The 14580-nt window shown below is 43.0% G+C and overlaps 1 protein-coding gene across 7 annotated transcripts in view; it reads left to right on the plus strand.

The window, feature by feature from the left end:
* Hr4 (nuclear hormone receptor 4) overlaps positions 1-14580 on the plus strand; it is a 75805-nt gene that overhangs the window by 51331 nt on the left and 9894 nt on the right. For 4 of the 7 annotated variants that reach the window (XM_076372193.1, XM_076372191.1, XM_076372189.1 and 1 more), the window contains 5 exons: positions 152-1330; positions 1985-2531; positions 4525-4735; positions 5543-5896; positions 13935-14069. In XM_076372193.1, the coding sequence (XP_076228308.1) occupies positions 152-1330; positions 1985-2531; positions 4525-4735; positions 5543-5896; positions 13935-14069 (2426 nt within the window). The remainder of the gene's footprint in view (positions 1-151; positions 1331-1984; positions 2532-4524; positions 4736-5542; positions 5897-13934; positions 14070-14580) is intronic. The other 3 variants (XM_076372194.1, XM_076372192.1, XM_076372190.1) reach the window with 1 other exon arrangement.

Genomic DNA, 14580 nt, shown 5'->3' on the forward strand with positions numbered 1-14580 from the left:
GCACCTCGAAGTTGAAAAGAGAGCCGTTCCGAAGCCAAGAGAAAAACCGAAAAACCGCGTGTCACCCGCGTAACACCGTGGCGGTCCCGAGTAAACCACGCGGAAACAGTAGCGTCGATTATAAACGTGAGACCAACGCCTTATTTCTCAGACTCCCCGGTATCCCTCGGATCAGCAGGCTCGCCGCTCGGGATCCAGCCGGCGGACGCTCCTTCACCCATAAACTTTCCTGCTCCAGGAGAGAGCATGGCCGACACCTCGACCCTGTCGCCGGAGGCTAACATGCCGGGCTCGCCGGGCTGCCCCGTGGTCAAAGTGAAAAGCGAGTATCTGCTAGGCATCCCGAGTCCGGGGACGCCGCGGGACCCTCTACGCGGCGGTGTCGCGGTGGCCGGCATGGAGGCGCGGGACACTGGGTGCCCGGACAGGGCGTCGCCAGACTCGGTCTTCCCGGATGCGACGTCGATGGTGGGCTTCAGAGTGGTCGAGGAGCAACAGCACCAGCAACACCATCAGCAGCAGCAGCAGCAGCAGCAGCAGCAACAACAACAGCAGCAGCAGCAGCAGCAGCAGCAGCAGCAGCAGCAGCAACAGCAGCAGCAGCAGCAACAGCAGCAGCAGCAGCAACAACAGCAGCAGCAGCAGCAACAGCAGCAGCAGCAGCAGCAGCACCATCATCATCAACAGCAGCAACAGCGTTCCGGTACCCCGGCGCCAGCCAGGTCGTCGCCTTACTCGCCCATTCAGGCTGTCTCCACGACCCCCATGCCCCAAGAAGCGACCTCCAGGAGCGACAGCCCGGATAAAGGTGACTTGTCCTCCGCTCAAACTAAAGAGGAGTCCGACAACTCGGTTTTCGATGGAGGAGGCGGCAGCAGCACCGGCAGCGGCGGCGGTGGACGCTCCGAGACCTCCAGTCAACCCAGCCATCGGAGTAGCCCGTCCTCTCAGTACAATTCTAACCAGAGCATGAGCCCCAGTGCGAGCACCCAGCATGGCAGCCAAAGTGCACAGCAGCAGCAGCAGCAGCAGCAGCAGCAACAGCAGCAGCAACAACCGCAGACCCCGCCGACACCACCCAGACCTCGGGCGCCATCGGTGCCGCCTCATCTTCTGGCCCATCACCAATTTTGGTCGCAGAACTCCGGTGTACAGGGATTCGCCACGCAAAGGCTACTTAATGGGGTTATCAGCAGCGCCGTTAACTACGGGCAGAACGTCGCGGTCGTGTCCACCAGCAGCGGGAACACGAACTTGGCCGGCAGCGCGGGGAACGGAGGTAATGGAGCTACGTCCGGGAACACGTGCGCCACTACGACTGCGTCCGCGTGTAAGTACATGCTGTGTTCAGCGGCTTTTTTGAACGTTCACGTTATATTAGATATTATCAGTTCGCGCAGTGAAACTTTGCTACGGTACTAGCACAATTAAGAGTTAGGTTTACCAAAATTCCGCATGGATTTTACGGAGCAAAGTCAGACTGGGATTGGAAATACTTAATTACTAACTATATTCTTAACTCAGTAAAAACTATGTTAATACTACACTCTTTATTCAGTGAAAAGATAAGAGTCCATCATTTTGGGAATTTCTGGTTTAAACAGTAATTTTCTGAATGACATTTTTTCTCAGTTTATCTGTCTGTTATAGATTCCTGTAGTTTTAACACTAGAACTACCGTACCAGTCAAAATGACTGGTTTCGATCGTTTTGTTTCGCAATGATTGATATCTTAAAAGCATTGAATATTCGAAATGATCTTGAAAATAAATAGCTTCACTTGAATACTGTAACGAGTGCCTGAAGAAACCGAACATAATCTATTGTTACAATTTTTATATGGATTACATATCAATCGTATTAAATCCTCGGTAGTTCTAGTGTTAACACTGAAATTAGATAGATCTTGCGTACACAAAGAGTTAAAAGGAATTATAAATATGAGGTACAGAGGAAGATATTCTCAATTTTACTTCGATTCTAGGCGAAACGATGAAACCCCCGGCGCAAAGGCCGGCGCCGGCACCCCCGAGACCGCCGCCCACGGTGATTATGGGCGAGATCGGCGGCGTAAGGACGATGATTTGGTCCGCGCCGCCGTTGGACCCGGTACCGCCGCCAGCTGCGTCGTGGACGACCACCGCCGCGGCGGCTTCCTGTTCTTCATCGGAAGAATCGGCCGCCCAGTTACTCCTGAACCTGGGACAAGAGTCCAGGGGCAAACCACCCTCCGCTTCCTATTCGTCCGGCCCGCCGCTCAACATGGAGAGGTTATGGGCCGGCGACATGACGCAATTGCCGGCCGCCCAGCAGATGCAGGCGCTGAATCTGACGGCGTCCGGTTCCAGTCAAACGTGGGTAAGAAACGGAGGGGTCGTGAAATCGGAGTCGGCGTCGCAGTCGATGTCCGTCGCGCCTCCGGCGCCACCGATGCCGCCTCAGGAGCACGAGGAAGACGAGACGCCTATGATATGCATGATCTGCGAAGACAAGGCCACCGGTCTTCACTACGGCATCATCACGTGCGAAGGGTGAGTTACGGTCATCGGCCTCTTCATACTCTTTCTCTTTTCCTTCTTGTTTCTTCTTATGTCATGGTAACGTGTTCTTAATATGTTGATCGTTCGGCCATTTTTGTATATTTTATCCGAGGCTCTCGAGTTATGGAAAGATCAAGTTATTTAGCAATTTTAGAATCTACTTCTTAGACTTTATGAAAGTCTTTCTGTTCTATATAATGTACTATATATGATATACTTATAAAATCGCAGTCGAATCTTCTGATTATTCTGGAAATATATTTAATAATATAGGGGAATATATTTAGCTTCGTTAATGTTATAGATTTTTCAATCGACTATCCGAATGAACTGAGTTCTAGTAAATAGTATTATGATGAATTGGTTAGTCAAGTTAGAATATACAAATTCTCTAAATCGGTATTAGATTCTCGCTCATAGAGATAGCAAGCGAATACTCTGAAAGGAGCTGTCAATACGTTAAAGTGTCTAGCAACCAAAATGTAGTAATCAGATTAGATGTTGAACAAAGAGTAGTGCACCTGCATATCTCGAAACGTTTCAGCCGGAATACCTTCCGGTGACATAGTACACACTACTAGAGGTTCGGATGATCCGCTTAATTAGAGATAATTACGGAGAACTATGCGCGGGAAGCTAGGACGGCACTAGTCACGGTTCTAAGGGTGCCTCACGGTGAACTCTGACCTTTGGCTGTTCCCAGCTGATACGCGGTTCTGGGCAACTCAGGAATACACTTGATTGCTAGCGTCTTCGACGACACTGCGTCACTACCCGACCATGAACATATGGATAACATGAATTCTATAGAGAACGTGACACTGTGTACGTCACAGCGTTCTTCGTCCTTTGCCTTTTCGTGACGCGAACCGCTGTTTTCTTATTTCGTTCCCTTTTTCATTGACCTTTCCTTACTTTATCGAATCCAATCGTGACGATCAATGTGTGTATTCCGAACGCTTCGCTCTAGAACGAAAGGTCTTCGATTTCATTGTCCAGTGACTATTACTTGAGATTCAAAAAGTTGCTCCTAAAAGAATATATATTTGCGTGTATAGATTGTAGAAATACTGAATAAAATAATTAGAAATTCTATATCGCAATTGATGTATTTACAGGAACTTATTGGAATTACATTTTCTATACCGAATGATTGAAACTAAATTGACTCTATTAAAAATTTGTTATTTCTGTACAGAATTTTTAACAGGACAAACGATGTGCCTTAAATTAGAAAAGCATAGTGAAACAGTTGTTTGATAATCGTTTGACACTATTCTTTTTGTCTTGTTTTATTAGTCACTTGACAACTATTCTTTCAAAGACAACGGAAACTTCATCCAACGTTTTCAAGGTAAAATGAAAACTGTATTTCAAGGTGGCTTCCATATTATGTCCCCTGCAACGCGGCTGATTAGTCCCCAAAGTTACCACAGGGTGTCGTTACACGCTTTCATACTTGTTTATCCTATGTCTATTGTCCTGTCGGACGAGCCCAGCAAATTACTTGGTGAAACTCCTCCACGTGTCCCTCTATGTATCCCGGCATAACCGTAATACAGAAGGCGTGAATTTTTAAACTGCCTCTAGGCTAAAGTAGCGGGACAATCTCTTTTCAGAAGTGAGAATTATTTACAGTCAGTCGCAGCACTCCGTACAGACGTATCGTGTTTCAGATAATCGAACTAAGAATATAAATATAGAAGAAAAAGTATATACTGTGTATTTACAAGATTTATTTCTTAGTTAAAAGTAGACGAATACCGAAAGAATTGCTTGGACAACGCAAAACATTTCGAAAACACAAAATCTTATATTGTACAGGTTCAAAGTGTGGTTATATTAAATTGATCGTAAATAATTATGTAAATCAATCTGTTTCAGTAAAAAGCTTTCTACTTTCCATTAATCGTACCTCACTGCATTTTTTAAACACAAGTTGCGAACATTTAAAATAATCTTTTTCTCTTTTACTTACGCGCAGGTGTAAAGGGTTCTTCAAAAGGACCGTTCAAAATAGGCGGGTGTACACGTGCGTGGCAGAAGGTGGCTGCGAAATCACAAAAGCCCAAAGAAACAGGTGTCAATACTGTCGCTTCAAAAAGTGCATTGAACAGGGTATGGTCCTCCAGGCAGTTCGAGAAGATCGGATGCCTGGTGGCAGAAATTCTGGTGCTGTGTATAACCTTTACAAGGTTTGTATAAACTTCATTCACCGTCTCTAATTGTTAATTGCATTGTTAATCTTGTAATTAATATTATATCGAATTATATTGTGTAATAGGAATAATATTAATACTAGATTTACGGACATTCATTCTATAGATTATTCTATCGTTCCTAGGAGAATATATGTTTGTTCATATAGCTCGGAAAAATTAGAGTTTCAAGAACAGAGAATTGTAATGTGTATTCGCATAATTGCATCAACCAAAGACAACGTAACTTGTTACGAAATAATGTTTGAAAAATTCAATATCCGTCAAATTGGGTTCCGTAAATTTAGCGTTAATAGTAATATTTTATTATATAAACATTATTATCTATAATATTATACTATTATTATATTAACCCTTTGTCCTATGATTTATTTCTTAACTATCATCGATAGAATTACTTTATTGTCAGTAATATATTAGGAAAAGAGAAAATTGTAATGTTTATTCCCTGCCTAAGATTTCTCTAAAGGTTCATGATGGATAATAGAAAAGTAATGTTTAATTAATATTTAAAAGAAACAACACTTAGATTTGTCAAATTCAGTTTAAAATCTTCACCACGAGCCTGACACGATATTGTAGGTCAAGGGGTTCATATTATTATATTATTATTATATTATTATTATATTAACAGTGTTATATTAGTGTTATATTAATAGTATTATGTTATTATTATATTTATATTATTATATTATTGTAATATAAAATATAATATTAATTCTAAATTAATTATCCCATAATATCGAGTCACTCAAAGCGGTCCTACGCGACTTTTCTCCACAGGTGAAATACAAAAAGCACAAGAAAAGTAATAAAACGAGCGGAGTGGGAGGTAGTATGGGTGGCATGGGTGGCGGTGGTAACGTTGGCGGTGTGAACGGGTCGGGATCCCTGGGTGGCACGAAAAGCACCATGGGCTCGACGATGCTGGACAAACACATGGCCGCGGCCGCGGCCGCTCACCATAGCCAACAGCAGCACGCTCAGCTTGCTGGTGGTTTCCTTCATCATCACAAAATTTCGTCGGGCGACCCGCTCAACTCACAACCTACCCCCAGTCATCCGAGTCACCCTGCGCATTCGGGTCATCTCGTCAACGGGACGATCTTGAAGACGGCGCTCACCAACCCCTCCGAAGTGAGTATCCGATACTTTCCATTTATATCATTTACTTATTTATGTTTCGAATTTTATTTCACCGCCGACTCAGTCATCATGTTGACCTTTCTCATTTCGAGAAATTAGACTCGGCAATGCTCAACGTAAAAGTGCTTCTCCTGAATATCTAAATTACGTGATGACCACAAAACATCTTGGCTATTCTCATTAGATTTACGATTTCCTATTCGAACATCGAATTGTTCTTTTAAAACTTTCTTTGGCCACCTTAACGGATGTACTTGCATCGATTAACATTGCTTATATGTACGTATTCTGTTGGTCTTATATGGGCAATGTTTTATTTCGTAGCATTGAAAGGTAGAAAATCAGCGTAAACAATGCGAGCGAACGATAACGCAAAGGAAATAATGATGAAGAAAGACCACCCGGAAGACTTGGTCCGAGGCTTTTTTCCTTAGCACCAATTGATCCAACGTTTTCCTGCGCAAAATATGCGAACGCTTTAAGACAAGAACCTTTCTCAGAATTACATACTTTACGCAAATAATCCGTGAATCTTCTATCTCTTTCGCCTCAAACTCCAATTAAAATCAAAAGTCCGGTCCATCTTCCGATATAAATTTCAATATTCGCAGCTTACAAAAGCAATAACTTGCCCTTCAAACAGTATCCATTTACATCGAATTCCGAAACGATTGAAAACTACGCTAACGCAATAACTGTACCCGTCAAATCGACGAGTTTCAATTCTTTTATTTCGAAGCTAATAATATTCTCAAAGTAGTAATATTCTCAAATTAATAATATTCTCACTAAAGGACTTCAAAGATAAATAACCTTAATATTACATCAAATATCTAGAGCAACCAAAAAAGATCCATATTTCCACAATCTCTACAAAGACTACACACGAGCCCTAATAAATATAGTCCTAGCATCGACCCCAATTGAAAAGACCTAACAAGACAAACGGCTGTACCTCGCAACTCGTCAGTTTCACGAGTCCATACGAAAAGCAGCGAATCCGACGGGAAAAAAACCGGTTCGAGTTCCGTGTAAGAATCGAAGCTAGCCGATCGGCGAGGAAACGGGATTACCGGTCGGAAAACAAAGCCAGTCAGTCCGCTCGATAGTCCGTCGGGTATGGTAATTTTCACTGATTTTTACACACGCCGGGAACATTTCTACACGAGCTCATAAACCGTGACGGCAGCGCGCGTTCGATTTCACGCGATGTATCCGCGTGATAATTCGAAATGCGCGCGCGGGCACGGCGCTGCTCGCGGGATACGGCCGCGAGCAGATTCCCCGGGATTTCTCTATCAACGGCCGTTAGAGGCCCGATTATCTAACAGGCCGATTCTAGGCGCGAAACATTAATTAGCCTTTTGTTGGGACCGTTCCCGGGCAACGCGTTGGTAGCAACCTCGTTATAGATCAACGTCCGCAACGGAGCGGACCGGGTGATTTATTCGACGCGGCTCGTTAGAAATCGAACAGCGCGGGTCGACAAAAGTTGATCTCCGCGCCGAAGAGGGGGGGGGGGAGGGAATTCGCGGCGCTGATGAGAACGTCCCGGAGGCATCTTCACTTTCACTTTCGAGGCAGCTGCACGCGATCGGATCACATGCTCGCTCGAAATCTTTCCTGCTACGGGGACTTTTTTTCATCCGGCCTACGGCAGCCTCGATTAGTCGGACGCGATAAAATATGTACGCGAGAGATCCACGATCGCGAGCGGCGAACGCTCGGTTCGCCGCGGACGCCGGAACAAAGATTTTCGAATGGCGATCTTTCGTTCGATGGTCGACTCGTCGGATTGCTGAGTCTTCCAGGGTATCCGAACGAATCGAATCTTCGGACGAACGATTGTTTTCTTAAAGTGTTTTATGAGGGTGGTGGGAAGTTTGTGGATTAACTTGCTACCAAAATTCTTTTTAATAATAGCTTCTGTGGTTTTAATATTTGTTTGAATAAAATAACATGCAAGAGAACGTATCAGTGACTTCTTGCATATTATGTTACGTGTTATGTTATAGCATACGTATATGTAATTACTCTTCTTTGAACGAAATATGGAGAGTTGATACCTTGTAAACATTTTGATATATGTTGTGAATTTTGAAGTGTATGTAATTGCATATTAGAGTGGCGTTTATGGACAAATGAACGGTTCGTATAAGTATTCGAAGCATTCCAATATCTTATTGTGTTATTCGATAATTTTTGTATAATTTTCACGTGCGAATACGATTGTAAACAGAGTGGAGTATTTACTCTTTCGTTAATATTCTTTTTAAATACCGTTCAGCTTTCTATTACATTTGTTTAATATGGATACCATGCTGTTTTCCGTTTTTAATAGGCGAACAAATAAACTCACTGATCACGTTTTCGATTTTGATCGATCGCCTTCTGGCAGAAGTAGCAACTGAACCGTCATCGTATTAGTCAACGTTACATCATCGATATCCTCGATACTGCGATTCGGAAGGAAAGGAATCTTAAGGAGATCATTGCGACGTTTATTGAACGTTGCTTTATTAATAATCCATTCTGATGAACCTATCTATCTCCAGAGAAATTTCACTGAAATTAAGATCTGACTATCGATTGAGTAATAAAAATTACTCTGTTACTGTCTACATTACCGTCTACATTACCAGATGGTACCACTTTTTTTTAATTCAGCCAGATTTCAAATATAAACTGAATATTTATAACAAAACAGCATATAGCATGCCCCACAAGATTCCTTATAAACCTTGCTTGCCAACCCTTCCTCTGACCTAAATAAACGAATATCAATTTTTCCAAGGACGACAGGACAAACTATCCAATAAATATCTTTAAATCTAATGTTAACGTTAAAACTACCGTAAAATTAACTGATTTCAGTTTTCTTATTCTACAATTATTAATATCTTCGAAATACAGAATACCCGAGATAATTTCGAAAATAAATAGTTTCGCTTAAACACTACGACAAATGTCTAAAGAAATCGAACGAAAATGTGTTGTTACAATCTCTATAAGAATCTCATATCTACCTCATTAATGCTTGGCAGTTCTACTGTTAATTGTGCGGGCTCCACTCTTAAGTGTCTTTAACGATTGGAGAAACAAAACGTTGTCCCTTGATAAAGAATTGAACATAGGAGAATAAATTCAAAGTATTTGGATCGGTCTTCGACTGGCCGATCCTGAAATGAATGAACTCTCCGTTGCAATTTCACTTTCTTACGACTCTGCTTGCGCAAGCCTCAAGGTTTCCCACATTACGAAAGCCGATAGATACAACGAGCCAAGTGGCTCGGAGAGCCGGCCGGTCGGTCGTCGTCGTCGTGGTCGTGGTCGCCGTCGTCTCGCATGCCTATTCGTACTCGTCTAAACGCGACGTTATCTTTTACATCGTGAAAGTGTTTCCTATTAACCGGTGAAACACCCGCCGGCCGAGGGGCCGCTGGAAGTCGTTCGCCGACGAAAATTAATCCCCGCCAGGGGTTGGCTCCGCGCAACGGAATATTCTTCCGCGGCGATAATTGAATTTTCCCGACATGATGCAACCGTAACAGTAGATTACAGGTGCCGACGCGAATCGCGTCGTTGTTGGATAACGATAACACGATGTTTCCTCGCCAGTGACGGGACTGAGCGGCGCAGGCCTTAGATGCGCCTGTTGCACCGATTTTTCTTGAGAAGTTCATTTTAACACTGGAACTACTAAACGACTCGAAATGACGCATTCCTGATTTCTCGATTTTGTAATTATTAAAGAGATAACAGACGTTTCTCTGAGAAATTATTAAAGAAATTGATTTAGCGATGCGCAAACTGAATTATAAATCGATTAAAAAGGTAGATGCGCTCCTGAAGTTTCTATAAAGAGATTTCAGGAAGGCAATTTAATACTCTCTTTTATTGTGATTTGTGTTTCGACTATTTTAAACGTGGGATAGAGTAATAAATAGTTCGATTAAAAATATTGTAATGATGATTCGTAAAAGGAACTTGTAATATACGCTTCTGAACTTTTCGTAAGTATTTTGGAAGAGGAATGTGAGAGTTAGAAACAGTTTGCCAATTTTACAATGGAATTTTAGTATGAAACAAAATATCATGATAGAACCTAGTGTATACCAGGCGTGGGACGAAGTCGTTTCATAGAAGATTTCGATTAGAACACAATCGAATTCAAAACCTTCTATCATACGTTGGTAATTCCAAGCGAAGTAGAAACGGTGAGTCACAAACAGACAGAGTAGTAGATTCCTATTGAACAAGTCCCCACGAGCAAGATATTTTCAAAAGCGATTGTTTCTCTCGTTTTTCCACGTAGAATCTTCTTAACTATATAACGTACATTGTACGTGCCCAAAAATTCAACGATGCTCAAAAACTTCGATTAACCGAGTCATCTGTTACTCTACAAACTGCACAAAGCTTCTATTAAACAGGAACTCAACGATTCACCTTCCTAAACCTCGAAATACATACAATCGAATGCAACAAGCGTCAACAACTTTTCCAGTCCCTATTTACATAAACTATCAACGATCCGATTGAATCGAGTAATCGAGCTTGAACCGCGCCCCGGCCAAACAATCTTCAGCCACAGTCTCGAACGTTCGCTGCGTGAATTTCGCGAACCGTATCAATGATGCGAAGCAATCGTTTTTATGAATACTAATCGACGCTGCCGGGATGGAATTTTAAATACCGGATTGATTGATATTCATGAGTGTACACGGAAGTCGTTCATCATAGTGAACTTAGTGTCATCGGTGTTCGTAAGATCGGTTTTACAGTTGTAAACGCAGAAACAAAACGCGAAAGCCAGATTGTTCTAATTCGCCGACACGACCCAGAGCCGACGGAAATCAACAATCGGCAGGTATCGATCGAACGGTTTATCGGGAATATTCGAGCATCGGCGGCGTTACGATCGGACACCAGCCGCACGAGGTATGCAAACAACGACAAGAATTACACCGGGAACATTCGGCCCGGTAGAGGCCATTGCCAAAAGTGAAATCGATGACTCGATCGCCGGGCAAGTATTGCCCGCGGGTCTCTATTAAGGAGGTCACTTTCCATCTCCGGGCGAGGATCATTGCGTGCCTGCGAGTGCAACACGCAGACGCTCGCGAATTTTCAAAAGTGTATAGCTCGCGTGCGGGACAAATATGGACTTAGCGAAAGTTGCCGGGATACAGGAAGATTCGGGGCCGAACCCAGTCCCTTTCGAAACAGGAATTGCAACATTTTTCGTCTTCTTTTAAATGTCCGGAGCAGCGAACCGGAAACCGTTTTCGTTCTCGTCGCTCGATTTTCGCGAACGATCGACTGAAAATAAAGGCACTCGCCGCCTACGCGCCCTGTAACTGCATGTAATTATGCAATTTCAGTATGAAATTTATCGCGCACTACCGGGCGGTTCGATTAATTTCGTATAAACGCGATCGGATTGAGAATGCTCTAGCGATCTCCGGCGATTCGAATTGAATTCACAGAAACCGAAGAAGTTGCGAGATGTTTGGTAACGATCGTGTTAGTAACGTCTCGGTAATTTCTTGGTTTCTAGAAATATAGTTTGTAGATTTGTTAGAGAAGATTGATAAAGGTTCGTTTGTAGAATACGAACTATCATATCGCGTGCACCTTTCTAAAAGTGAAAACAGCAGTTATCGAACGGACGTATTGATTGCAAGAAAAGAAGTTATTGCCGCGTGAAAAATCAATGATGCTGATCCAAGAATACTGAAAGCAACGCCGAATCGTTGTTGACGAACGATACGAGAACGATGAAAGCGAATCGAGACGATCACTATCCAGCGAGGTCTGGTCTGTTCGTGGTCACCGAGTAAACATCGAGGAGATAACGAATGAAAAATCGACGGGGCACGATAGGAATCGTCACGGCGACGTCGAAAAGCGTCGCGTCGGCCCGTTATCCAACGTCGTGTCGCTCGCGCGCGCGCGAGAGTGCGAGCGAAACAGTACACGATGACGAGGACTCTCGGAGGTAGGGACAATAGAAAATCAGCGACAGCCGGTGCCAAGGACGGGCAGTTCTCCGACGGTTTCGTAACTCGTGAAAGTCTGCACAAGGGACACTGACCTCACCCTACCTCCTTCTCTTCCTCCTCCGAACACCTTCGATATATCCCTCCACCAGCGCTCTGTAACACGGCGATCGCCTTCAGCGACGAACGTGTCCCACGGTTCGGCGTTCCGCCCGTGCAGACCGAACTTTAAAGGCCCCTATACACGATGAGACTTGTCTCGGGACATGTCTATTGACAAGCGGTGGGTGTGAGTCTTTTTCATTGTTCGTATGATACGCTACAATATATGCATCACCAGTGAAATCTAATGAAACCAGTATCAGCTTCAAAGTCCCAGAAAGACTTGTCTCGGGACATGTCTATTGACAAGCGGTGGGTTTGAGTCTTTTTCATTGTTCGTATGATATGCTATAATACATGCATCACCAATGAAGTCTTATGAAACCAGTATCACCTTCAAAGTCCCAGAGAGATTCGTCTCGAGACATGTCTATTGACAAGCGATGGGTTTGACTCTTTTTCACTGTTGGTATGATATGTTACGATACATGTACCATCATTGAAGTTTTATGAAACGAATATTAGCTGCAAAGTTCTAGAAAGACTTGTCTTGGGACATGTCTATTGACAAGGGATGGGTTTGGGTCTTTTTCACTTCTTGTATATGTTAATACTTTACTTATCACACAGAAAGTGAAAAAGATTCAAACTCATCGCTTTCAGGGGCACACGCATCGCCACCGATGTTTCATAAAATTAGCTGCAATCTTTCTGCTGAACAGAATCAATAATATGTAGGCAGACTGTATCTAATTTTATGAAACATCAGTAACTATTCATGTATTGCTACAAGCTAGCGTGAAAATGAGTTCCGAGCTTCTAACTTTGAAAGCTGCAGCAGCTCAAGCCTTAAGAGCTTGAACTCTCAGGGCTGATGCCTAGAGCTGTGAAAGCTGAAATCTTCAACTCTCGATTCTTCGAGCAAGAAGACTTGAACGTTGAAGGTTCTTAACGTTCAGATCGAGCTTTCCAAGCTTCACAGTCGAGTCCTGGGGCTTTGAAGATTCAGCCTTTAAGGTTGAGCTCTGAACCTTCGAAGACTCGCGGTTTCCATAACACTAGCACAAGCGATGGATACGAATCTTTTTCACTTTCCGTGCAAAATGAACATATTAGCACACAGTACAAACAGATTCCGCAACAAGTCTCATCGTGTATAGGAGCCTTAAGGGTTATGCTTATTGACGTGGACGTCCACGGAGGTATCGCAGCTTTCGCCAAAGGTATCGCGACTCTCTTTCTCTTTTTCCCTCTTTACATCGCTACCTCTGTCTTTCTCTCTGTCCTTTTTTCTTCTTCTCTTTACCTTTCTGTCTGCCGTGGTAAAGGAATACCGACCTCGAGGAAGTACATCGAGGTCTGAAAGGTCAGTGAAAGGCCGGATCGGATTTACGTAGGAAGCGCGATCCCCACCGACCGATCGATGGATCGAAATTATTGAACTGCGACGACGACGCGACTGATCCCCCGACACGACTGATGAGGTCGTGAAAGTTTCGAATGGTTTCGAGAGGATTTTAGCGCGTTGAACTTTGTGAATGGGGATTGAAAGATATTGAGCGTTTTGTTCGTTTCGTTTAGGACAATGTTTAACGATTGCATTGATGCAGCATTATGGTTTTGTTTCGTTGGAATTGAGATCGGCATTAGGTCGAAGATGAATCTCACTTGGTTCAATTGAATTTTATTAAATTATGCGTTGCTCGCTTTGTATATCGGTCGTGTAATCGTTAATATTTTATAAATCGAATTGGATCACAATGGACGTTTAGTTATTTAGAATATTTAAATGCTAATCTGTAATTCATATGCAACGAATGTTTTCTTTCCTAATTGTTTATCATTGGAAGTAACACTCTTGGAAGCAAATATTTGGAAAGGAGGAAATGAAGGAAGCACTCAAAAAGGGATCTTTTATGTTCAAGGTGGTACATTTAAGGCAGAGGCTAGACAACGCTGTGAGCAGTTCGAGGGATCGAGCATTCCCTTTGGACACGACCCTCGCCATGATCCAAACCCTTATAGACTGCGACGAGTTCCAAGATATCGCCACGTTGAGGGTATGTTCCGATGCTTTTATATTTTCCAACCACTTCCTCGTACGTTTCCATACAATCACTCGTTTCAAAACTACCTCGTCCCCCGCGAGAACACTCTGCAGCAAATAATAAGCACTCTCGAGATCTTGAAAGGATAAAAGAAAATTCTTGAAGCATTGTAAACGCGGAATTAGAATAAGTATTTTTGTGTGTCATCTCACGTGACGTTAAATATTAATTCAAATTTTATTTCCGAAAGGTAATAATTTCAACTGAATCAGTTTATCAATCAAGTTTATTCCTTCCACGACTGTGCTTGACAAAAGCACTTCATTGTTAATAATTTAGTACAAAAAGCAAAGAATGTTGTATTTATTCCGTGTCTACGCAAGTAATATTTAATTTGTATTAAAAATAAACACTTGGATTTGTCGAACTGGGTTTAAACTTTTCATCACAAGTCTGACACGATGTTATTAGGGGAAAGGGTTAAGTATACGTAGTCCCTTGATATTCATCGACGCGATATCAA

This window comes from Nomia melanderi, chromosome 11 (genome assembly GCF_051020985.1).
Source record: "Nomia melanderi isolate GNS246 chromosome 11, iyNomMela1, whole genome shotgun sequence".
Classification (NCBI taxonomy): domain Eukaryota; kingdom Metazoa; phylum Arthropoda; class Insecta; order Hymenoptera; family Halictidae; genus Nomia; species Nomia melanderi.